The sequence below is a fragment of the Bos grunniens genome, chromosome 19, assembly GCF_055505025.1.
Source record: "Bos grunniens cultivar Pamir isolate PY7600 chromosome 19, Bosgru_T2T1.0, whole genome shotgun sequence".
Lineage (NCBI taxonomy): Eukaryota > Metazoa > Chordata > Mammalia > Artiodactyla > Bovidae > Bos > Bos grunniens.
The window spans coordinates 51,368,945-51,396,510 of NC_141183.1; the positions used below are offsets into that span (position 1 = coordinate 51,368,945).

At 37.8% G+C, this 27,566-nt stretch overlaps 1 protein-coding gene across 42 annotated transcripts in view; it reads left to right on the forward strand.

Moving 5' to 3' along the window:
* The window catches only part of BCAS3 (BCAS3 microtubule associated cell migration factor), a 591,361-nt gene that overhangs the window by 170,948 nt on the left and 392,847 nt on the right, over window positions 1-27,566 (forward strand). For all 42 annotated transcript variants that reach the window (XM_086360515.1, XM_086360531.1, XM_086360537.1 and 39 more), the window contains one exon: window positions 4,875-4,968. In XM_086360515.1, coding sequence (XP_086216641.1) covers window positions 4,875-4,968 — 94 coding nt within the window. The remainder of the gene's footprint in view (window positions 1-4,874; window positions 4,969-27,566) is intronic.

Genomic DNA, 27,566 nt, shown 5'->3' on the forward strand with positions numbered 1-27,566 from the left:
AAGAGGATCAGAGCAACAAACACCTGAGACATAAAAGTAAGTGGAAAATGGCAGACCTAAATCCAATTATCTGTATAATTGTATTAACTATAAATGGACTCCAGTTAAAAGAGAGTGATTGTCCCACCAGAATCACTTTAGATTCAGAAACATAATTGACTGAAGTAAAAGGTTGTAAGAAATGTACCATGCAAACAGTAACGGTAACAGAATTGGAGTGGTTATATTAATATCCGATAAAAGATTTTAAGTCAAGGAATACTGCAGAGAAAAAGAAGGACATTTTATAATGATGAGAGAGTCACTGATAAACACGTGGCAACATAGGGCAACAAACACGAGCCAGATCCGACAGACTGAAAGAAGAGGTTCTAGCCAACATTTATAGTTTGGGATTTAAATACTGTGCTTTCCATAATTGATGGAAAAACTATACAGAAATTTTAAGAGATTGGTAGATTTAACGACTTGATTAGCACTATCAACCAAAATGATCTGAGACTCCCCATCCCCCAACCTACAGACTTCACATTCTTTTCAAGAATATCTGGAATGTTCTCCAAGATAGGCCATATGATTGGCCATAAAGCAAATCTAAAGCATGGAAATCAGTAATAGAATGAAATTATGGTATAAAAGAATCTCAAGCTATATTATTCCTTAATGGGAAAATTATAACTTGAAAAATGGTCCTAAATTAATAACCTTAGTTCTCCATCAAGAGAGTTTAAAAACAGCAAATTATAATGAAAGTAAGACAAATGAAGTAAATAATAGAAATATGACCAACAGTCAACAAAATAGCAGTGAAATGATCGGGAAAATCAATACTGGTTCTTTGGAAATATTAACAAATTTGATAAATCTGGTGGTATAGCAAATGAGATTGTTTTCTTAGTTCCTTTTTTTTAAAATTAGTGTTTGTTAATATATAGAAAAAAGCTGATTTTTAAAAATTCTTAATTTTTTTTAGATTTCATTTTTTTAAAATATAAATTTATTTTAATTGAAGGCTAATTACTTTACAATATTGTATTGGTTTTGCCATAAAATTAAGAGTGTTAATTTTGTATCCTGCAACTTTGTTGAATTTTGTGTGTGTATGTGTGTAATCTAGAGAGGGAAGTTTCTTTAACCATTTGTATGCCTTGTATTTCTTTCCCTTTCTTCCCCCCTCTCTTTTGAGTTGGTTGCTATGACTAGACCTCACAGTACTGTGTTGAACAGTAGTGCTGAGAGAGGACGTCCTTGCCTTTTTAGTAATCTTAGAGGAAAAACTTCCAGTCTTGCCCCATTTTGTATAATGTTAACTGTGGACTCTGTGTATGTAACTTATTATATTACTAAACATGGTAATTTCCCAGTATTCCTAGTTTGTTGAGTCATTTGTCATGAAAGTGGTTGAATTTTGTCAGATGCTTTTTCCGCACTGATTGAAATCATCATGTGGTTTTTATTTTTCAGTTTGTTAATGTGGTGTGTATTACATTGATTGATTTTTGTATGTTGAACCATCCTTGCATTCCAAGTATAAACCTCACTTTTCTTGGTGTATAATCCTTTTAATATGTTGAATTTGGTTTGATCCCATTTTCTTTTAGATGATTGCATCATTATTCTTCAGGGATATTGATTTGTGGTTTTCTTTTTGTCTCTTGGTATCAGGGCAATGAGGGCCTCATAGAAATATCTTATAATCCATTTTATGTCTGTGACATCAGTTTTAATGGCTCCTCTTTCATTTCTAATTTTAGCTATTTGAATTTTCTCTCTTGTTTTTGTTAATCTAGTTAAGGGTTTGTCAATTTTGTCTTTTTTTTTTAAGAAAGCAAACTCTTAGGGATAAACTTAACCAAGGAAATGAGAGACTTACACACTAAAAACTATAATATGTTGTTAAAAGACGTGAAAGGCATCTTTCAGATATAGAAAAGTGGAAAGACATCTCATGCTTGTGGATTTTAAGACTTAATGTTCTTAAAATATCCATAGTACCCAATGTGACATTAAATGCAGTACCTATCAAAGGCTCTATGACATTTTGTGGTAGTAATAGAGGAAAACCATGCATATGGAATCTGAAGGGACCCTGAAAAGCTGAAACAATTTTGGAGTAAAAAACCACTGCTGCTGCTGCTGCTGCTGCTGCTAAGTCGCTTCATTCGTGTCCGACTCTGTGCGACCCCATAGACCGTAGCCCACCAGGCTTCCCCGTCCCTGGGATTCTCCAGGCAAGAACACTGGAGTGGATTGCCATTTCCTTCTCCAGTTCATGAAAGTGAAAAGTGAAAGTGAAGTCGCTCAGTCGTGTCCGACTCTAGCGACCCCATGGACTGCAGCCTACCAGGCTCCTCTGTCCGTGGGATTTTCTAGGCAAAAGTACTGGAGTGGGGTGCCATTGCCTTCTCCGAAAAAAAAAAACACTGCCTCACTTCAAATCATATTACAAAGCAATAGTAATTAAGATGATGTGATACTGGCATAAAGATAGATATGTAGACCAATGGAAAAGAGTAGAAAATGTGAAAATGAACCCATGCATATACATCCAAAATATTTTTGACAAGGTTGAAAAAAACTACACAGTGGGGAAACACTGTCAACAAATGAGGTTGGGAAAACTGGATAGCTAATGCAAAAGAATGAAGCTGGGCCCTTACCTTATACCATATATAAAAATGATTTTGGATTCAACCGTGAGACCGGAAACTATTAAACTCCTGCATAAAGACATAGGAGAAAATCTTTAATACACTGAATCAAGCAATAATTTCTTGAATATAATGCCAAAAGCACAGGTAACAAAGTAAAAAATAGACCAATGGAACTACATCAAACCTTAAAAGTTCTGTGCCTAAAAGGAAATAACCAGCCATGTGAAAGGGCAACCTATGGGGTGGAAGAAAATCATTGTAAATAATATATCTGATAAGGAGTTAATATATAGTATAAATAAGGAATTTCTACAACTCAACAGTTAAAATTAACAAATGAGCATAGGACTTGAATCAAGATACTTCTCCAAAGAAGATGTAGGCATGTCTAATAAACATATGAAGAAATGCTCAGAATCACTAATCATTAGTGAATCAAAACCACAGTGAAGTATCATCTCCCGCCTATCAGGTGATGACCACTATCAACAGAACAGAAAATAACTGTTGTCAAACATGGGGAAAAGTTGGCACCCTTGGGAACTTTTGGTGGGAGTACACAATGATATAGCCATTATGGAAATCAGCATGAAAATTTCTAAAAAAAATGAAAATAAAGTTACTGTGTGATCCAGTCATCCTACTTCTGCCTTTATATGCAAAATAATAGAAAGCAGGATCTTGAAGCGATATTTACACACCCATGTTCATTGTAGCATTATTCATAGTACCCAGGAGGTAGAAGCTATCCAGATGTCCACCACCAGGTAAATGGATAAAGAGAAATGTATACACACACACACACACACGCACACGCACATGCACACAGTGTAATAACATTACACAACCTTTAAAAAGAAGGAAATCTTTTCACATGTTACAGTGTTGATAAACTTTGAGGCCATTGTGCTAAGGGAAATAAGCCAGTCACAAAAGTACAAACACTAAATTCTTCCTTTTATTTTGAATTTCTAAAATAGTCAAAGCATAGAAACAAAGTTCAAAGGTGGTCACTAAGGGTGGGAGGAGGGAAAAAGAAGACTTAGTGTTTAGTGGGTATAGAATTTAAGTTTTGCAAGGTGAAAGTGTTCTAGAAATCTGTTAACAATGTGAATATATTTAACGGTACCGAACTGAATACTTAAAAATGGTTATAGTGGTAATAAAAACAAGACCTGTAGACAAAAAATTTGACAATCTGCAGCTTGACTGAATTGCAGGTTCTAGCCAGAACAATAAGGCAAGAAAATGAAAGCATTAAGATAGGAAAAGGATGACAAAAAAGGCATTCCTATAAAATGGATTGTTGTAACAGTTACAGTACTATATAAAAATATTGAATTGTAAACATAAGTAACTTTTATGTAAATTATACCTCTGTAAAACTCTTTAAGTCTAAAAGAAAAATTAACCTTGCCAGTGTAGGACTACTTCCTGGATTGCTTCAGATAAATTCTTTGAATATCATGATCCAATATTGGTACAGTAGGCGTTCCCTTTGTAACATTAGATATGTAAAGATTTTAATTTCTTGAGCTAATTGCTTGCTTTGCAAAATGAATACATGCTGTTTTAAAACTTTTTTCCCTAGGGATAATTGAATAATACACTCTTAATAGGCAGATTGTATGGAATGTAAATTGTATTTCAGTATGCTTATAAGAAAATGAAGGGGAATGAATTTGACATACGAAACTGCTTGTTCTACTGGTAGTATTTTCAAAGAAGTGTTGTGTCCGTCTAAAAACTAGAGGTTAAAGACCACAGTGTTTGTACTTTAAGTAAAAAATATTTGGTAATTCCCCTAAATATATGTATGCCTGTTTGTTTGTATTTAACTTATGTTTTTTTTTTTGCTGTTCCAGTCACGGGCAAGAGTTTTTCAGCAGGCCATAACACAATAAGAACTCCTGTTCCTATTTTTAGATAAAGCTGTATAGAGCTGATTTTAGGCTTTTCATTTTTTCTGAACTGAAGCTTCAAGAAATCATTGTCACCTGCAGTCAGGTCAACCAGTTGTTTTTAGAGGTTATGTGATTGATTCCCTGGGGGCAAAATACATCTTTTCCCTATTTCTGAAGTGGCATGCCCACCTTGTATTATGAAGAATAATCTTCAAATGTAGCGGAAGCCTGTTACTTGGTCAGGGATGTAGTGGTGTTGTGTCTCTTCAAGGTCAGTAATTGGTTAACTTCCGTTTGCCTCTTCCTTTCTGTACAGGTGCTTGTGAGCGAGGACTCTGACAGTGATGGCATCGTGGCCCATTTCCCTGCTCATGAAAAACCAGTGTGCTGCATGGCTTTTAATACAAGTGGTATGTCCTTCCCCTCACCCTTATTTATATTATGAGTTTTCTATCCAATTTTTTGGAAATAGAAAATATGAAATATATGTGTTAGGGTATATGACCTAAGTAAGTAGTTTTCAGTGATTATTGAATGAATAAATTTATAATAAAAATTTAGAAATCCTATAAAGATTAATTTTACTGAGTAAAGTTGTGATTGAGTAGTAAAGATAAATAGTAGATATAGAATAGTACATAAACAGTGCTGTTGAATTACATTTATTTCTGTGTTATAAGGCAAGGACTTTAATATTCAAAACTACTTATGTATGTGAATGGCATTTTCTCTGTAACTGCATGTTCCTTTTAAACAGTACAGTGACAGATGTCATGTTGATTAAACAAGTCTTCCCATTGTATATAATGTGTATGTCTTTTGCTAAAATGTTTGAATGTAAGTTACATATGTGATGACATTTTACCAACTACAAATTAAGCATACATTTTCTAAGAGTAAGGCCCTTCTTGTACTTTGTAACCAAATAGTATATTATATGGAGAAGGCCCTGGCAGCCCACTCCAGTACTCTTGCCTGGAAACTCCCATGGACGGAGGAGCCTGGTAGGCTGCAGTCCATGGGGTCGCTAAGAGTCGGACACGACTGAGCAACTTCCCTTTCACTTTTCACTTTCATGCATTGGAGAAGGAAATGGCAACCCACTCCAGTGTTCTTGCCTGGAGAATCCCAGGGACGGGGGAGCCTGGTGGGCTGCCGTCTATCGGGTTGCACAGAGTCGGACATGACTGAAGTGACTTAGCAGCAGCAGTATATTATATTCAGAAAAACAACACATTATATTAGCTAAAATCCAAGTCATAATTTAAAATTTCCCAACTGTCTCAAAAATGAGTTCTCTAACTGATTCAAATCAAGATCTAATTAAAATTCACTCCTTATGTTTTATGTCTCTTTGTGAGTGAGTGAGTGAAGTCACTCAGTTGTGTCCGCCTCTTTGTGACCCCATGGACAGTAGCCCACCAGGCTCCTCCATCCATGGAATTTTCCAGGCAAGAATACTGGAGTGGGTTGCCATTTCCTTCTCCAGTTTATGTCTCTTTAGCTCTTTTTAATCCAGTTTATAGCTTTCACCTTTCCCCCCCCCTTACTTGCAATGTCCAGACTAGTTATCTTGTCCAAATTCTGCGTTTGTCACATATATTTTCTTTATAATAATGTTTTCCTTTTTTTCCTTAAAGGCTTTTAAATACATTCAGGCCTGAAGATGATTTTTTTCAAACTTCCTACATATTGCTGTCTACATCACTTCATCCTGGCAGGGGATACATTAAATCAGGCTGTCTTGTCATTTATAATACTACGTTTGATCACATGAATAAGTTAGTGACCATCAAATGTCTGTATTTTGAAAATAAATTCTCTCGTGGAGATTAGCAAGTGCAGAGTGTTACTTTGGCCTCATTTCTTGCTTTTTTATTTTTTTATAATTTATTTAATTTTTGGCTGTGCTGAGCCTTCGTTGCTGCACAGGCTTTTCTGTAGTTGCAGAGGGTAGGGGCTGCTCTCTAGCTGTGGTGCACGGGTTTCTCACTGCAGTGGCTTCTCTTGTTGTGGAGTACGGGCTCTAGGACACGTGGACTTCAGTAGTTGGGGTTCCCAGGCTCTAGAACACACGCTCAATAGTTGTGGTGCACTGGCTTAGTTGCTCCGTCGCACGTGGGATCTTCCCACACCAGGTCTCGAACCTGTGTCTCCTGCATCGTCAGGTGGATTCTTTACCATGGAACCAGCAGGGAACCCTTGGTCTCATTTCTGAAACAAGTGTTTACTTAATAGTTTTGTTACTATACATTGAAGGCTATAGAATGGTGGTTTTTCTATCATATTTTCAGCATTGATTAACTTCTGTTAACTCTGTTTAAAGAAAGAGTTTTCTCTCATTAACCAGAAATGAGCCACAGTTTTCCTGGATGTAAAAGGCAGAGTAAATATGTTATACTTCCTCTTTAATTACCAATTTTCGTAGTTAGGAATTGGTTTAATACTTCCAGTGGTGAAAGTTCACTCCTGTGGACTTATTTTAAAAATACTTTGATTATGAATAAAAGATAAAATTGCTCTAATGCTTTCAGAGCTGAAATAGTCTTCATTAGTTTGTGGACTTTTCCTTGCTTGGTGGGTCTGAGGAGACTGCCATATCTTATTCTGCAGAATATTAGTTAAAACTAATGGAAAGACCTATCTTTTTCCTCCTTCTTTTCATCTTTTCAGATCAAGGATGATCATGAGGATAATATAAAGTATTTGAGTAATCTTCCTCCTCTTTAGTAGCCATTTTCAATAGAGAGGAAGATTTTGTAGTAATTGTTGATCTGTGGATAGATTTAATTAATGAAGACAGATTTATTTAAATGCTCTGAATGTTGTGGGATTTAAGTTGAATTTGAAGAAACAATCTGGAAGTTATGTCACTTACAGTACTCTTCTTAGAGTAACCACTCTGACTCACTTTTGATAGTCCATCTGTTATGTCAGATCTCCTTTGTGTTAATATGTGTTTCATATGGCCAGAGTTGGGATGCTTCAGACATTTGAAGCTGTAGTTTTTCCTGTCTGTGAATCTCCATTGTTATAAAAACAACTTACATAACTTAAAGGATATTGTAGTTACCTCTGTCATCGTGTAGCAGTTAGTTCTAGAAGACCATAAATTTCTGTGATTTCATAGTTTTGTTTACATTTGCCACTTGATTTATGTTTTAACTCCCAAATTTATGTTTTAATGGCAAGATTAAAGTTGTTTATGTTTATACTTAAAATTTTATTTTTTTTTATTGAGGTATAGTTGATTTACAGTGTGTCAGGTACACAGAAAAATGACTCAGTTGTATAATATATATATTCTCTTTCAGCTTCTAGTGTAGGTCATTACAAGATATTGAATATAATTCCCTGTGCTGTGTAGGTCCTGTACTTTGCTCTGTTCCTAGCATGTTAATTGTATAACTGTATAATTTATCTTGCAGTAATAATTTCTTTAAATATTTTTTTGCTAGCCTGTCTGTCCCAGTTTACATTAGGATTCACTCTTGGTCTTATACATTCAAGGTTTTGACAAATAGATAATGGCATGTATCCACCATTATAAGGGCTTCCCTGGTGGCTCCTTGGTAAAGAAGCTGCCTACCAATGTAGGAGACATGGGTTCGATCCCTGGGTTGGGAAGATCGCCTGGAGAAGGAAATTGCAACCCACCCCAGTACTGGTTCTTACCTGGGAAGTATACGGACAGAGGAGCCTGGTGGGCAGGAGTCCATGGGGTCGCAAAGAGCTGGACATGACTTAGTGACTAAACAATGACAGCAGCAACCCGTCACAGTAGTGCTGTACAGAGTAGTTTGAACAGTCGAACAAAGTCCCTGTTGCTCTGCCTGTTCATTCCTCATTCTCTCAAGTCCTGACAACCACTGATCTTTCTTCTCTTTCCATAGTTTCAGAATGTCATACAGTTGGAATGTTACATAGTTTGCCATTTCACATTGGCTTCTTTCACTTACTAATATGTGTTCAAGTCTCCCATGTCTCTTCATGCCTACATTGCTCATTTCTTTTTAGCATTGAATAATATTCTATTGTATCATACTTTGTCATCTGTATATATTATTTACTGAGCCATCTGTGTCTTTTGACCAATTTTAAATTGGTTTGTTGGTTTTTTGATTGATGAGTTTTAAGTGTTCTTTGTATGTTTTAGATGACAGTCCTGTATCAGATATGTGTTTTGTAAATATTTTCTCCGAGTCTGTGATTTGTCTTCTCATTCTCTTGAAGTGGTTTTCGAAGATCAAAGTATTTAACTTTAATGAAGTGCAATATCAATTATTTCTTTGATCTTTCCTTTGGTATGTAATGCCTCGACACATGTAAATCGACATTTTATACTGTTGTATCTTTATTCAGTCTCACACCGAATCTTACAATTTCTTGGAAGAAAGAGAATTTTATGAGAATTGTCAACATTTAAAAAAAATTTATTTATTTTGCTGCTCTGTGTGTTTGTTGCTGCGTGTATGCTTTCTTGAGTTGCAGAGAGTGAGGGCTCCCTTGTGGTTGTGGTTGCAGCTTCTCACTGTGGTGGCTTCTCTTGTTGAGGAGGACGGGCTCTGGGGCGTGTGGGCTTCAGTAGTGGCTCACAGGCTCTAGGGTAAGACTCGGTAATTGTGGCACACAGGCATAGTTGCCCCTTGGCGTGTGGAGTCTTCCCAGACCAGGGATTAAACCCATGTTCCCTACATTAGCAGGTGAGTTCTAAACCACTGGACCACCAGGGAAGCCTTGATATTTTATGAGTTTTAGGATCTCTTACATTTCTTCTTGAATCTAAAATACAGCTTCTTAACCTGGGTCTGTGAGGTCCACGGAGAATATTTAGAGAGTATGTGAACTTAGGAAAAAAAATCACATCTTTATTTTCTTTAGTGAAAGTGATAAGTGAAAGTGTTAGTCCCTCAGTCATGTCTGACTTTTTGTGACCCTATGGACTGTAGCCCACCAGGCTTCTCTGTCCATGGGATTCTCCAGGCAAGAATACTGGAGTGGGTGGTCATTCCATTCTCTAGGAGATCTTCTCGACCCAGGGATCCAACCCATTTCTGCTGCACTACAGGCGAAATCTTTACTGTCTAAGCTGCTTAGGGAAGCCCTGTTTTCTTTAACCTTTAATGAAAATTCTTTCACTTATCAATATGTATAATAAACTACTGAAATATTAGCTTTTTTGTGAATTTGTAATATAAATAATGGGTATTTTCATATCTTTTTGATGTTATTTATATAATTCTCTAATTAATGCAACGGTTCAAAATCATGGCAGAGCCTGTATTTTAATGTATTACTATTAATAAAAAATCACATATTCTGCTGCATGTCAATTTTAATAACCCTAAGTATTTTTCCTTTAAAAAATATTATTCTGAGAAAGAGGTTCTTAGGCTTCATCATATTGCTGAAAATTTTCATGGCACTAAAATGTTTATGAGCCCATTTATGCTTTCACTCGTTTCAGCTAAACGCATCGCAAGCTAGACTTCATTCGCAGTGCCTGGTTCAGTCCCTACCCATGGAGTCTGCTGGTGGAATAGGGACTTCCAAAAAAAGGAAAAAGGAAGACAAGTCCTTTGTGGAGCAAGGACAGAATGCTAGGAGATGAATATTAACTTGGTATTTTGCTTTTGGGGAAAGTTCTTCAAAAGAAAGCCAGTTCTAAACAGGAGCCAAAAGATGATTCGGAAATAAGGATTCAGTCCCTAGTAAATAAATAAATATTTGTTGAATGAATGAGGCAAGAAAAATATGGCACGGCTGACACAGATTTTGAAGTAAGGGCTGTGTACAGTGGACTCATCAGTTTATTATGTGGCAGATTAATTTTTCAGTGTGTCATCATTTCTGCTTTGTATCTGTTTAAAAGTTTGAATGAAATGATGGGTTATAATTCAGCAAGCACTCAGAAAACTGGTTTGCAGGATCTTCTATAGAAGCTGATAGGCACAGATTTCATGCCATTGCTTACAATTCATCTTAATTATTTATTGTTTATTTCTGAGTATTTCTGCTGCTCAGAACATGAATTTTATTGCTTGAGTATGAACAAGTGTATGTATGAAATATTCAATTCTCAATGACTTGAAAGCCTTGATTTTGTCTTAGCTATTCAGTAGCTGAACAGCTTCTCAGAGAAAGGCGTTGGACTCAGCTGTGACTACCTGTTATCCAGCTCCTGTCACTAGGTCACATTTTATTTTGCTTGTTTAATTTCCATATCATATTTCTTGGTTTATTCTAACACTCTCAGACTGAGACATTCATATGTACAAAATATTTGAGTCAAGAGGCTTCTTTGCTGTTTGTAAATACCTTAGTAGTTATTGTTTTTCCCTGTAATTATTTTTGTAACACTTAAATATTTTGGGGAGACCAAATGTATTTTCTATCAAGATTTAAGTTCTCTATAAAGAGTTGTAATGACTGAAGTGACTTAGCACACTCAGCGGGGACGCACAATGGCATCTAACTTAAATCCCATGCCACACACACATTTTTTTTAAAAATTAAATTGGTCCTTTCAAAATATAACTTGTAGATCCTCCAGTAACACCCCAGTTTTTCCTTACATGGATCCAATGTATATTTCAAAATTTATTTATATTCAGCAAGTTTTAACTGGCACTCCAGTAATTCTCTGTTTGGTTAAAGATTTTCTCCTTGGGTCTGCATTGTGGCCAATAACAAGAGTAGTACTTGTTGGTACTACTTAGAAAAGTATAGGGAAGTTCACTTAGAAAAGTAAGTGAAACAAAACATACAAGAAAAGTTGATTGCCTGTCTTTTGTTTGTAAATCTGATTTTCTCTAACTAGTTTACCTGTATATATCTCACTGTTAAATATTTTTATTTAGAGAGGCTATCTTTAGATCACAGAGTTACTAAAATGTCCTGGATATCAAAATCCAGGATCAAACCAGGAATGTTGTCCAACTCCTAAGAAATTCTAAAAACAATTTACATGGTGGAAAAACACTGCTAAGGAAATTAAGGAGAAAATGTAGATTGCTTGACTCGGTGGCGTGCAGTTTGGCCTTGTGTGGAACCTGTTCAGAAAAGAAATTAAGGGATACCATTAAAGAGAGTTGTGAAACTTTTAGTTCAGCAGCTGTATTCAGTTTGTTTTTCAATTTCTCCTTCCCATTCTTGTTTATTAGCTGTGACTCTGAGTCCTGAATTAAAACAAATATTTTAATGGCAACATTTATGATTTGTTTAGAAGTGCCAGAGAGACCTCCTGCTTAGATCAGGGCAGCTTCAGTAGGGGTGGTGTAAGTTTGTTGCTTTCAATTATTTAGATACACAATGAGTAACATTTTCTAGGGAACTTATTTTTTTAATTAATAAGCTTTATCTTTTAGAGCGCTTTTAGGTCCACAGCAAAATTGAATGGAAAGTACAGAGTGCGCGCATATTTCTGCCTTCCCCCTCTCTCCGCCTGCATGCCACACCCAAACACATACAGTCTCCCACACTATCCACCCTCCACCTGACAGTGATCTTATTCTTACAAGTGATGAACCCATCCTGACACACTATTATCAACCAAAGTCCATAGTTTACATTAGGGCTCACTCTTGGTGGTGTGTTTTCTACGGGTTCTGAGAAATGACTATTGACATGTACCTACCATTATAGTGTCATACAGAAAAGTTTCACTGTCCTAAATGTTTCTCATGAAATTTGGGACCTCTCAGTCATTGTTTCTTTGTCTTTTTCCCCCTCTTCTTTCCTTCTGGGACTCCCGTAGACTTACCTCCCACAGATCTCAAAGGCTCTGTTCATTTTTCTTCATTTTTTTTTTTTTCCTCTCATTCTGGATAATTTCAGGTGATTTTTTCCTGCCATTTAAATTTTCTATTTGGGCCCCTTTATCGAATTTTTCATTTCAGTTAGTGTACTTTTCTTTTCTTTCTTTTTTTTTTTTTTTCTGTTCTATACATCAGTGTCTCTTTTGCTGTCTCGTACACAGGGTTATCGTTACCATCTTTCTAAATTCCATATACATGCATTAGTATACTGTATTTATGTTTTTCCTTCTGGCTTATTTCACTCTGTATAATAGTCTCCAGTTTCATCCACCTCATTAGAACTGATTCAAATGTATTCTTTTTAATGGCTGAGTAATACTCCATTGTGTATATGTACCACAGCTTTCTTATCCATTCATCTGCTGATGGACATCTAGGTTGCTTCCATGTCCTGGCTATTATAAACAGTGCTGCGATGAACATTGGGGTACACGTGTCTCTTTCCCTTCTGGTTTCCTCAGTGTGTATGCCCAGCAGTGGGATTGCTGGATCATAAGGCAGTTCTATTTCCAGTTTTTTAAGGAATCTCCACACTGTTCTCCATAGTGGCTGTACTAATTTGCATTCCCACCAACAGTGTAAGAGGGTTCCCTTTTCTCCACACCCTCTCCAGCATTTATTATTTGTAGACTTTTGGATTGCAGCCATTCTGACTGGTGTGAAATGGTACCTCATAGTGGTTTTGATTTGCATTTCTCTGATAAAGAGTGATGTTGAACATCTTTTCAAGTGTTTGTTAGCCATCTGTATGTCTTCTTTGGAGAAATGTCTATTTAGATCTTTGGCCCATTTTTTGATTGGGTCATTTATTTTTCTGGAGTTGAGCTGTAGGAGTTGCTTGTATATTTTTGAGATTAGTTGTTTGTCGGTTGCTTCATTTGCTATTATTTTCTCCCATTCTGAAGGCTGTCTTTTCATCTTGCTAATAGTTTCCTTTGATGTGCAGAAGCTTTTAAGTTTAATTAGGTCCCATTTGTTTATTTTTGCTTTTATTTCCAATATTCTGGGAGGTGGGTCATAGAGGATCCTGCTGTGATGTATGTCGGAGAGTGTTTTGCCTATGTTCTCCTCTAGGAGTTTTATAGTTTCTGGTCTTATGTTGAGATCTTTAATCCATTTTGAGTTTATTTTTGTATATGGTGTTAGAAAGTGTTCTAGTTTCATTCTTTTACAAGTGGTTGACCAGATTTCCCAGCACCACTTGTTAAAGAGATTGTCTTTAATCCACTGTATATTCTTGCCTCCTTTGTCAAAGATAAGGTGTCCATATGTGCGTGGATTTATCTCTGGGCTTTCTATTTTGTTCCATTGATCTATATTTCTGTCTTTGTGCCAGTACCATACTGTCTTGATAACTGTGGCTTTGTAGTAGAGCCTGAAGTCAGGTAGGTTGATTCCTCCAGTTCCATTTTTCTTTCTCAAGATCGCTTTGGCTATTCGAGGTTTTTTGTATTTCCATACAAATTGTGAAATTATTTGTTCTAGCTCTGTGAAGAATACTGTTGGTAGCTTGATAGGGATTGCATTGAATCTATAAATTGCTTTGGGTAGTATACTCATTTTCACTATATTGATTGTTCCAATCCATGAACATGGTATATTTCTCCATCTATTAGTGTCCTCTTTGATTTCTTTCACCTCCAGATTTGTGTTTGTTTATTTTTATAATGTTATCTGTCTATTGATGTCCCCTACTTGGTGAGACATTCTTCTCAAACTTCCCTTTAATCCTCTAGACATGGTTTCTCTGCATCCTCATTCTCTGCCAGCATTTGGTTGTCTCATCATTTTCTATTTTATGGATCCTCTCTAACATATGTGACGTGGAAATCTTTTTTCCCAGTGAGAAGTTTTTCCTTTTATCTTTTTAATAGGGTCTTTTGCAGAGCAAAATTCTTAGCTTTTTGTCAAATACATTGTAAAAATTTTGTTAGTTGTATTTTTGTGTTCATGTCTAAGAAATGGTCACCAGTCTGGGTGGGGTGCAAGGATTTTCTCCTATGTAATTTTCTAACAGGATGTTAGTTTCACATTTATATTTAAATTTATAATTTAAATATTTTTGTGTTATTTTTAATGTATAATGTATCAGGTTTAGGTCATGGTTGGTCCCTGTTTTTGCTACTTCATCATTTTTTTCCAAGATATTATCCTTCTTCCTTTGAATTACTTTTGTACTTTACTAAGTAACACACTTCCGTTGGCTGTTTCTGGTTTCTGTGATGAAGATGATTTCTTTTAACATTTTCTGACTGTCAGCATCTGTATTTTGCCCATAATTTTGAGGACTATTTCAACTAGATTTGATAGTTTAGTTTGATGGTTATTTCTTCTTTCAGCTATTGTCAGCTCTCTTTGTTCACAGCTTTTGGCATTATTAATCTTATCCCTCTTGATTAATTGGGTACAGAGTTGTATTTTTGTGGGGGCAGTGTTCTGATTTGTTACATCAGCTCAAATGGAGCCACTGAAAATTATTTAAAGGGTTACTGAGTTGTCCTTACCCTCACCTGTTTGAACCCTTTTTCTTTCTTCTGTTCTGCTCAATGTGAGAGCAGCTACTTTTAATTGCTTTGTATTGAACTTAGTTTTTAATAGTATTTTTTATAACTTTGATTTGTTTTTTCATCAGTTTCTCATAGAGCAAGAACAACAGCCTCTTTTGGTTTTATAAATCCAGCCCAAAAGACTATTTAGTGGTCATTTTAACATGTAAAATGCTTTCTATGATACGTGGTTTAGACAATAACCTGTGAACATGTATTAGCTCAGGCTGCCAGAAGGCAATACCATTGACTCGGTTGCTTAAATAACAGAAATCTCTTTCCTCACAGTGTTTGAAGCTGGAAGACCAGGATCAAGGTTTGGCTGATGGTTTCTCCTGAGGTGTTTCTTCATCACTAACGAATGGCCACCTTCTTAACGTGTCCTCGCATGGCCTTTCCTTGATGCAAGGGAGCAGGGAGAGAGAGAAAGAAAGCTATCTCTGTGCTGTCTCTTATGAGGACACTAATACTCTCACATCAGGGCTTCACTCATATGACCTCATGTAAACTTAATTACTTCCATAGATACACCACCCCCCCCCCCACCCACTTCACGTATAGCTCTCACCCCAAACTCCACATATAACCCCAGTAGGTTTCTGGAATTTCATTATAGGAATTTAGGGGCTCTACAGACATTTATTCTATAACCATATGTATGAGAATCATTCAGTTACTCTTGTTTTTAAAAAGTCTTATTTAATTCCAGCCCAATTCTGGGTTATCCTGTTTAGCTATGATTGTTGTATCATGTTCCATGTTTACTTCCATTTTAAGATATTCAAATATTTTATAAGAAATGTTAATGATACAAACATCTTTCAACAACCTTTTTATTAGTGAGTGTATTGTCTAAAAGTATTACAGCATGGCACAAGCTTACCACTTCAACTTGATCAACATGTTTTCTCCCATATTTGGCCATTCTATTATTTTTCAGCTCCTTAAACATGTTACATCATTTTACCTCTGCCTGGAATGTTCATTTCCCTGCCTCTTGTTTATCTCTTAAAAGTGTTATTTGCTCAGTTGTGTCTGACTCTTTGGGTTTGCAAAGGAGCCACTAGGCTCCTCTGTCCATGGGATTTCCCAGGCAAGAATACTGGAGTGGGTAGCCATTCCCTTCTCCAGGGCATCTTCCCAACCCAGGGATCCTATCCGGGTTCCCCCCGCATAACAGGTAGTTTCTTTACTGTCTGAGCCACCAAGGAAGCCCTAGTGTCTCTTGAGTCCCATCTTAAGTATCATTTTGGGAAAACTTACCTGAGCCTGTGTAAGATATCATGTCCCCCCTTCACCTGGCTACTTAATAGGGCAAGTTACTTAATCTGCTTGGATCACTCCCAGTACTTTCGTTTCCTCATCAATAAAATGAGGGCTGTACTGTCATCTAAAACAATACCTAAAATATAGTGAAACCTTAATAAATATTAACTGTTGTTGTTTTCTTTGTTGTTAACCTCCCTCATCCTAGTTTTTAATTTATTTATACTCATCTAGAGTAACCAGTTCTTAAAATCAGTGATAAAAAACATAACCCAGGAGACCTCCCAGGATGGAAGGAGGCTTTACTAATAGCTTTCCTCCACATCTGTATTGCCCCTAAAGAACAGGTTGGTCTTAGTCCTTATGAGATGTTATGGGAGACCTTTATGTTTATGTTAGTGACCTCTTCCTAGATCCAGAGGTTCAGACCCTCCAGTCTTATACCATGGCCATTGGACAGTCCCAACAGGATATACGCTTGTGGAGTATGAACAAGGACCCAAAATATTCTAAGGAGTCACCACTGTATGCTCCAGTGACTCAAGTCCTAATTAAAAAGTCTGGAAAGATGGGTCCCCAAAGGCTCAACTCCAGCCCACATGGAAGGGCCCCTACCCTGTAATACTTTCTACCCCCACAGCAGTCAAGGTACCAGGACATGACTCCTGGATTCACTACTCACTAGTCAAGCCGTGGAAGAAAACAAAAGAGGACATTCAATACACCTGTGAGCCCCTGGGAGGTCTCAGATACCTATTCAGGACCAATGAGTGCCATTCTAATGAACACCCTCAAAATCTGGTATCTGGGAATAAGATTTCTCAAGATACCTCTAAAGAGCCAACACAGCTTGGTAGAGATAGTACTCCAAAACAGACAGGAGATAGATCTTCTGATCCCTGAACAAGGAGTGACTTGAGCCATCCTGGCGATGTGAATTTAGAATTGGCTAACAATTCCCCTACTTCCCTGGTGGCTCAGATGGTAAAGCGTCTGCCTGCAATGCGGAAGACCAGGGTTCGATCCCTGAGTCAGGAAGATCCCCTGGAGAAGGAAATGGCAACCCACTCCAGTACTCTTGCCTGGAAAATTCCATGGACGGAGGAGCCTGGTAGGCTACAGTCCATGGGGTTGCAAAGAGTCGGACATGACTGAGCAACTTCACTTCAGAGTATCCTTTCAACATGTTTTCTGTTCAGTTCAGTCGTGTTCGACTCTTTGTAACCCCATGAACCGCAGCATGCCAGGCCTCCCTGTCTATTACCAACTCCTGGAGTGCACCCAAACCCATGTCCATTGAGTCGGTGAGGCCATCCAACCATCTCATCCTCTGTCGTCCCCTTCTCCTCCTACCCTCAATCTTTGCCAGCATCAGGATCTTTTCAAATGAGTCAGCTCTTTGCATCAGGTGGCCAAAGGATTGGAGTTTCAGCTTCAAAATCAGTCCTACCAATGAACACCCAGGACTGATTTCCTTTAGGATGGACTGGTTGGATCTCCTTGCAGTCCAAGGGACTCTCAAGAGTCATCTCCAACACCGCAGTTCAAAAGCATCAGTTCTTCGGCGCTCAGCTTACTTTATAGTCCAACTCTCACATCCATGCATGACCACTGGAAAAACCATAGCCTTGACTAGATGGACCTTCGTTGACAAAGTAATGTCTCTGCTTTTTAATATGCTGTCTAGGTTGGTCATAATTTTCCTTCCAAGGAGTAAGCATCTTTTTATTTCATGGCTGCAGTCACCATCTGCAGTGATTTTGGAGCCCAGAAAAATAAAGTCAGCCACTGTTTCCACTATTTCCCCATCTATTTGCCATGAAGTGATGGGACCGGATGCCATGATCTTCGTCTTCTGATTGTTGAGCTTTAAGCCAACTTTTTCACACTCCTCTCTCACTTTCATCAAGAGGCTCTTTAGTTCTTCTTCACTTTCTGCCATAAGGGTGGTGTCATCTGCATATCTGAGGTTATTGATATTTCTCCCAGCAATCTTGATTCCAGCTTGTGGTTCTTCCAGCTCAGCGTTTCTCATGATGTACTCTGCATAGAAGTTAAATAAGCAGGGTGACATATACAGCCTTGACATACTCCTTTTCCTATTTGGAACCCGTCTGTTGTTGCATGTCCAGGTCTAACTGTTGCTTCCTGATCTGCGTACAGATTTCTCAAGAGGCAGGTAAGGTGGTCTGGTATTCCCATCTCTTTCAGAATTTTCCACAGTTTATTGTGATGCACACAGTCAAAGGCTTTGGCATAGTCAATAAAGCAGAAATAGATGTTTTTCTGGAACTCTCTTGCTTTTTTGATGAGCCAGTGGATGTTGGCAACTTGATCTCTGGTTCCTCTGGCTTTTCTACAACCAGCTTGAACATTTGGAAGTTCACGATTCACGTATTGCTGAATCCTGGCTTGGAGAATTTTGAGCATTACTTTGCTAGCGTGTGAGATGAGTGCATTTGTGTGGTAGTTTGAGCATTCTTTGGCATTGCCTTTTTTGGGATTGGAATGAAAACTGACCTTTTCCATTCCTGTGGCCACTGCTGAGTTTTCCAAATTTGCTGGCATATTGAGTGCAGCACTTTCACAGCATCATCTTTCAGGATTTGAAATAGCTCAACCGGAATTCCATCACCTCCACTAGGTTTGTTCGTAGTGATGCTTTCTAAGGCCCACTTGACCTCACATTCCAGGATGTCTGGCTCTAGGTGAGTGATCACACCATCGTGATTATCTGGGTCGTGAAGATATTTTTTGTATAGTTCTTCTGTGTATTCTTGCCACCTCTTCTTAATATCTTCTGCTTCTGTTAGATCCTTACCATTTCTGTCCTTTATTGAGCCCATCTTTGCTTGACATTTTTCCTTGGTATCTCTGATTCTTGAAGAGATCTCTAGTCTTTCCCATTCTGTTGTTTTCCTCTGTTTCTTTGCATTGATCACTGAGGAAGGCTTTCTTATCTCTACTTGCTATTATGCTTTTATTTTGTTCCCAGATATTATTAGCCTGGTAATTTTCACATAGTTGATAGTAAGTGTACATTGAGTAGTTACATTAATTAGTTGTCTTATCTGTCTTTATAATCTTAGAAGTGTTAGTTGCTCAGTGGTGTTTGACTCTTTGTGACCCCATGGATTGTAGCCCACCAGCTTCACTGTCCATGGAATTCTCTAGTTAAGGATACTGGAGTAGGTAACCATTTCCTTTTCCAGGGTATTTTCCCGACCCAGGAATCAAACCTGGGTCCCCTTCGTACAGGCAGATTGTTACTATAGTCTGAGCCACCAGGTACAGGAGGCGGTGACCAAAATCATCTCAAAGGAAAAGAAATGAAAGAAGCCAAAGTGGTTGTCTGAGGAGGCCTTGCAGATAGCTGACAAAAGAAGAGAACTGAAAGGCAAAGGAGAAAGGGAAAAATATACCCAACTAACTGTATGCAAAGTTCAAGAGAATAGCAAGGAGAGATAAGAAAGCCTTCTTAGGTGAATAGCGCAAAGAAATAGAGGAAAACAATAGAATGGGAAAGACTAGAGATCTCTTCAAGAAAATTTGAGATACCAAGGGAGCATTTCGTGCAAAAATGGGCACAATAAAGGACAGAAATGGCAAGGACCTAACAGAAGCTGAAGAGATTAAGAAGAGGTGGCAAGAAGACACAGAAGAACTGTACAACAAGGGTCTTAATCACCTGGATAACCACAATGGTGTGGTCACTCAACTAGTCATCCTGGAGTGTGACGTCAGTTGCGAATTAGGAAGCATTACTATGAACAAACCTAGTGGAGGTGATGGGATTCCAGCTGAGCTATTTAAAATCCTGAAAAATGAGGCTATTAAGTGCTCCACTCAATATGCCAGCAAATTTGGAAAACTCAACAGTGGCTACAGAACTGGAAAAGGTCAGTTTTTATTGCAATCTCAAAGAAGGCTAATGCTGAAGAATGGTCAAACTGCTGTATAATAGCGCTCATTTCACATGCTAACAACATAATGCTCAAACTCCTTCAAGCTAGGCTTCAGCAGTATGTGAACTGACAACTTTCATATGTACAAGCTGGACTTAAAAAAGCAGAGGAACATCCATTGGCTCACCAACATCCAACAGATTATAGAAAAAGCAAGGAATTCCAGAAAAACATCTGCTTCTGTTTCATTGACTACGCTAAAGCCTTTGACTGTATGGATCACAACAAACTGGAAAATTCTTAGATGGGAATACCAGACCACCTTACCTGCCTGCTGAGAAACCTGTATGCAGGTCAAGAAGTAACAGAACCAGATGTGAGACAACCGACTGGCTAAAAATTGAGAAAGGAGTTCATCAAGGCTGTATATTGTCACCCTGCTTATTTAACTTCTATGCAGAGTACATCATGAGAAATGCTGGGCTGATGAAGCACACACTGGAATCAAGATTGCTGGGAGAAATATCAGCAACCTCAGATAAGCAGATGATACGACTCTAGTGGCAGAAAGCAAAGAGGAACTAAAGAACTTCTTGATGAGGTGACAAAGTAGAGTGATAAAGCTGGCTTAAAACTCAACTTTGAGAAAAATAAGATCATGGCATCCAGTCCCATCATTTCACGGCAAATAGATGGGGAAAAAGTAAAAACAGTAGCAGACTTTATTTTCTAGGGCTCCAGAATCACTGCAGATGGTGACTGCAGCCATGGAATTAAAAGACACTTACTTCTTGGATGAAAAGCTATGACAAATCTAGACAGTGTATGAAAAAGAGACATCCTTTGCCAACAAAGGTCCGTCTAGTCAAAGCTATGGTTTTTCCAGTAGTCATGGATGGATGTGAGAGTTGGCCCATAAGGAAAGCTGAGCATCAAAAAATTGATGCTCTTGAACTGTGGTGTTGGAGAGTCCCTTGGACAGCAAGGAGATCAAGCCAGTCAATCCTAAAGGAAATCAGTCCTAATTATTAATTATAAGAAGTGTTACTGAAGCTGCAATACTTTGGTCACCTGAGGCAAAGAGCTGACTCATTACAAAAGACCTTGATGCTGGGAAAGATTGAGGGCAGGAGGAGAAGGGGGCAATAGAGGATGAGATGGCTGGCTGGCATCACAGACTCAGTGGTTTGAAATTTGAATAAACTGAGTGAGATAGTAAAGGACAGGGAAGTCTGACATGCTGCAATCCATGGGTCGCAAAGAGTCGGACACGACTGAACAAGTGAAGAACAGCATAATCAGGGCCATGATAAGGTATTAATGTAATGTACTTAGTTGTTTGTGAATAAAGCCAACTTTTTCCAATTTCTGATTTGGACAAAAATTGTATCCCTCCCTCAATTGTGGGATTGTTCCATGATGCAAATTATATTAAATGCAGGTGCATATCACACGTGATTAATATTGAAATTAAAAGTATCTTGTGGAAACTACATTTTTGTGACTTGGTACACTAGATGGGAATATTATTAGTTTCATGATATTTAACATCAAAGAAGATATGTGTTTTTTAATTAATTAGATTAGAAATTAGAAACATAAGGAAGAAATTCTCAGCTCTCTGCAGTGTGGCCTGATGTTTCTCACACAGACCTGTTGTCTTTAATTCAGTAAATAATTGATTTGCTTTCCAGAGGCGTTACTTCTGCCAGCTGAGTAGCCTAGAGCTGTGAAGGGCAACACATCCACGTCTTAAATAATTACCCTTCCTTGGCAGGGAAATTGCTTTTCCATCCATTAATAAGAGGAAAATGAATGTTGGGTCTCTAGTAAAGTAGATTAAACATGAACCCTTCTGAATGCTTGGCTGCATCTTTAACAGACTTGGCATTTTTCTGGTTATTTAAATGCTATATATTGAAAGGTGCTGGTGGTCTTGGGTTAATCATTTAAACAGTTGGATTTTTGTTTGTTTTTTGCAGTTTTCCCGATTGATCATAGCAAGTGGTCAGAAAAATACCTTGTCTTGATTTTTGTTAACATTTATAATGTCTTCTCAATTTATAGAATTAGGTGGCTTTAGGTTTTTCCTCTCACCTGACAGTTTTAGGTGTCTCAGTGTTAGTCACGTATGCTGTGTCACTAGCAGCGCAAAAGCAGCTTGAAGAGTTTATTGCCTCCTCCCCGACCCTGTCGTGGGGATATTTCCATTAGAAGTCTGTAGTTACTCTCTTGTTTTTTCATCTTGTAAAGTGATATCTTTTACTCACGTAATGAGTTACTCCTTGAAGAATTTGTTGTGTTTGCTCTACATTCATTGTGGCACTGGGCTTATATATGAGAGTCAGAGGGATTTTTTCAGGTGATTTGCCATAAAGTACAGTAGGCAACATGCCCACAGTCATTTTAGGGTCCCACCAAAATGTTTAACTCCTTTAAAACGCAAAAATATATATAAAGTTTTAATGGAATGCCTTAATATCCATAATATACGTTTAAACCAGCAACTGTAGTCATAAAATAGTTTTTTCATGGAAGAAGGGGCCAATGAAGGCAAAAATGTCAGGGTATATGAAAGTCCTAATGCAGCCCTGGATTTTGAATGTCCATCAATAAGAAGGAACCCTGCTCCTTTGCTATCACCACTGCCACAGCAAAGGTGCTCAGTTAATACTGAATGAACTAGTGAGAGATGAAGACACTGAATACGTACAATGGCATCTTTCATGCTAATGAAAGATGTGAATATATACAGTGGTGCAGTTAATACTGAATGAGCTAACGAAAGATGTGAATACAAGCAGTGGCCATAGCAAAGGTACTCAGTTAATGCTGAATGGATTAATGAAAGATGTGAATACGTACAGTGGCATACCTACCATGTAAAAATGTGAGGTAAGTATAAATGCCCATAACACTGCAGCTGCAAGTATTCTATTAGATCCGGTATTAAATTTTGAAAAAGGTAAAAAAGGATGTCTATGACCAAGTAGATACAGGTGAAGTAGCCAAGGCTGAATTGAACTTTTGCTTATTGGGACAACTTTAAAACGGTTAAGCCTTGGCTATCGTTGTCCCTTCTCCTTTCCACTCTGCTCGTATACTCTAGCCCTTCTCCAGCTTCAGGCTTGTTTCAGTTTCCTCGTTCAGATTGGTCTATATTCTTGCCATATATTAAATATATGTATATACGTATTGGAGGCTTCCCTGGTGGCTCAGACGGTAAAGAATCTGCCTGCAATTCAGGATACCGGGGTTTGATTCCTGGGTTGGGAAAATCCTCCGGAGAAGGGAATGGCAACCTACTCCAGTATTCTTGCCTGGAGAATCCCATGGACAGAAGAGCTTGGTGGGCTACAGTCCGTGAAGTCACACAGAGTTGGACATGACTGAGTGACTAACACTCTATCTATACATACTTTATATATATATATATATTTTTAAATAGTACTCTGAAAAATTTTCAAGGATAAATATATTTCAAAGAACATATATTAAATTCAATATGATGCGTATTTATGGTGGGAAAAGGATGGCAGTGGGGAATGGATTTAGGAATGGAAGATGAAAAAGAAAACATAGAAACAGCAGTCTACTCAAACTTTATATATATAATCTAAACAAAGTCTTACCAACAGCGTAGAAGAAATAATATTATTATTAAATAAAAAATAGACTAGATTTCCCCCAATCCCATGCCATACCTTTGATTATTTCATGGGAAGATTTTGATTATTCTTGTTATTGTTGTTAGTCTTTCTTTTCAAATCATATCTTTCTGATGGGCTAAGAAAAATATTTGCTACATTTGCAAATATTCCTAAAGTGAAAGTGCTAAGTGATGACCCAGTTTTATCTTTCATCTAATTGTTATGCATTACATAGTTTCTGATCTTCCCTGCTAGAATTCTGAACTAAATCTGTTGTATTTTCGTGTATGCAAAGTGGAATTCATGAGTAATGGTGCTTTGACCACCATTTGGCCAGATTGCACATCTGAGACTTGTAGACCTCTTTCTTGACTCCTTACTACTATGTACTGTCATTTCATATACATCTCTCTGTGACTGCTGTGTTTTTTGATGTCTTTTTTTCTACTTGTAGGGGTAGAGTTTTAACTTTCTAACTGCTCTATTTATCATCGTATCATCTCTTCTTTCGCTCTAGATAAAGCCATAAAAATTATCTTGTTCCCTCATCCTTGTTATTGTTTTGGTTCATCTTCATTTTTTTTGAGATGTAATTATATGATACAGATTGTGTGTACTGATCTTAAGTGTATAGCTTGGTGAATTTCTACACACACATACATACACACGTATCTACCTCTGTATACGTTCCATCTAGAAAATTTAAAGTTTCTATTTTCATGCATCTCTGAAGTACATCAAATGGCATTCCTTTGGAAATTCCTAAATTTCCAAATTTACCTTTCAAATTAAATCTTACAATTTTAATATGTAAAATATGTCTTCTAAGCAGACTGATCTACCAAATTCCTGTTAACCTTCATTCAAATTATATTTTATTATGAACTTGTGGCAATTTTTGTCTGTGACATTAAGTTAGTACTGCTTTTGTGTTTGTGTATTTGTATCGGTATAGGACAATAGCACAGAGAATGTGATGGCACCCCACTCCAGTACTCTTGCCTGGAAAATCCCATGGACGGAGGAGCCTGATAGGCTGCAGTCCATGGGGTCGCGAAGAGTCAGACATGACTGAGCAACTTCACTTTCACTTTTCACTTTGATGCATTGGAGAAGGAAATGGCAACCCACTCCAGTGTTCTTGACTGGAGACTCCCAGGGACGGGGGAGCCTGGTCGGCTGCCGTCTATGGGGTCGCACAGAGTCAGACATGCCTGAAGCGACTTAGCAGCAGCTGCAGCAGCAGGACAATAGCATTGTGTTGGTACATAATAATGTCCCCAAGATAACTACTTTATCTAAAAATTGTACGTTTTTGCCATCCTAGTGACCTCTGTGTTGTGATGATTATAACCACATTTTCATAAAGATATTTTATCACTTTTGTGCTTTGATATCCTATTAGTGTTTTGTGTTAATATTGTTCACTATTAGTTAACTTTATTAAAAGTGAATGTTTAAACCAAAAATAATCAACAGAAGCTTATTCTAAAATTATATGGAGATTCAAAGGATATAAAGTAAAATAGTCAAATCAATCTTGAAAAAGATGAATAAATTTAAAAAACTGACTCTACCTAAATTTCTGACTTACTTAAATATATACTTTTTAAAATAAGTAGTAATGTAGAAAGGATGGTTTTGGGTAAATACAGTCATAGATGGATGGAATAGAATCCAGAAATTGATCAAACTCTTATGATGATTTGATTTTTGACCAAAGTGTTAAGTAATTCACTATAGGGATAGTGTGATTTTCTCAACAGATGGTCCTAGAACAACTGGAATATCCATTTGGTGAAAAGTAAACTGGTTTCCTCCAGTAATCATGTACGGATGTGAGAAATGGCCCATGAAGAAGCCTGAGTGCTGAAGAAGTGCTGGTTTTTAATTGTGGTGCTGGAGAAGACCCTTGGACAAAAGGAGATCAAATGAGTCAACCCTAAAAGAAATCAACCCTGAATATGATTGGAAGGACTTAAGCTGAAGCAGAAACTCCAGTACTTTGGCCACCTGATACGAAGAGCTGACTCATTGGAAACGAGCTTGATACTGGGAATGATTGAGGGCAGGTGGAGAAGAGGGTGGCAGAGGATGAGATGGTTGGATAGCATCACTGACTCAATGGACATGAATTTGAGCAAACTCTGGGAGATGTTGAAGGACTGAGGAGCCTGGTATGCTCCATGGGGTCACGAAGAGTTAGATACAAGTTAGCTACTGAACAACAGCAAAATTTTCCTTAACAGCATAGACAAAAATTTAACTCAAAATCAATCATACACTTAATTTAAAACCTAATACTATAAACCTTCAAAAAAAAAATGTAAAGATTCTATCATTGTAACCCAGGAGGCATAGAGGATGATTTCTTAGATAGGACACCAAAAAAACAAACCATCATATTGGTCTTCATTACTTGGAAACTTATGGTTAAGCAAATGAACTGGGGTATATAAGCCATGAGTATATATCTGATATATATATACATATATATACACACACGTATATATATTTTAATATTTTTATGCTGCTGCTAAGTCACTTCAGTCGTGTCCGACTCTGTGCGACCCCAGAGACGGCAGCCCCCCAGGCTCCCCTGTCTCTGGGATTCTCCAGGCAAGAACACTGGAGTGGGTTGCCATTTCCTTCTCCAATGCATGAAAGTGAAAAGTGAAAGTGAAGTCACTCAGTCGTATCTGACTCCTAGCAACCCCATGGACTGCAGCCTACCAGGCTCCTCTGTCCATAGGATTTTCCAGGCAAGAGTACTGGAGTGGGGTGCCATTGCCTTCTCTGAATATTTTTATAATATAATTTTAATGTATATAAAATGAAGACAAAACAATTTAAAATACGCAAAGGATTTGAACAGTAAAGTCAAGGAAATATGCAAGTAACTGTTTAGCACCCAGCATCACTGATCACCAAGGAGCATAGCATTTTTAAACCATAAGAAACCCACCAAGTACTCACTGAGGTGATTAAGAATATCAGCAACACCAAATGTTGCAAAATTATGGAATTCATGGGAAAGTAAAATGATACCGCCGGCTTGAAAAAACATTTTCTGTTTCTTATCAAATTAAATGTGCCTCAGCTCAGTTCAGTCGCTCAGTCGTGTCTGACTCTTTGCGACCCCATGGACACAGCAGGTTTCCCTGTCCTTTACTATCTCCCAGAGCTTGCTCAAACTCATGTCCATCGAGTTGGTGATGTTATCCAACCATCTCATCCTCTGTTGTCCCCTTCTCCTCCTGCCTTCAGTCTTTCCCAGCATCAGGGTCTTCTCTAGTGAGTCAGTTCTTCGCATCAGGCGGTCAAAGTATTGGAGCTTCAGCGTCAGTCCTTCCAGTGAATATTCAGGGTTGATTTTCTTTAGGATTGACTGCTTTGATCTCCTTGCAGTCCCAGGGACTCTCAAGAGTCTTCTCCAACACCACAGTTCCTCCTCCAGGGGATCTTCCTGACCCAGGAAGCAAACCTGCATCTCCTGTGTTGGCAGGCAGATTCTTTACCATTAATTCGACCGTTAATTTGTAATGACAGAAAGTCAATCAGTGGTTGCTGGGGCCAGGTGATGGGGAGGGGATGGACTGCAAATAGAAGAGAATTTTTTCACATGTTCTCTATCTTGGTTATGGCCTTTGGATGTGGCCATTGGATATGGCCAAAGATATCTTCAAACGGTAACAATTTCATGTTATGTAAAGTGAAAGGAAGAAAGTAATTATTTAAATAAAGGTGTTTGGATGTTTGCAAATTACAAACTTTTAATAATTTTTAGGTTTTCATCTCTACAGGTGTTGATGAGAAAGTATTAA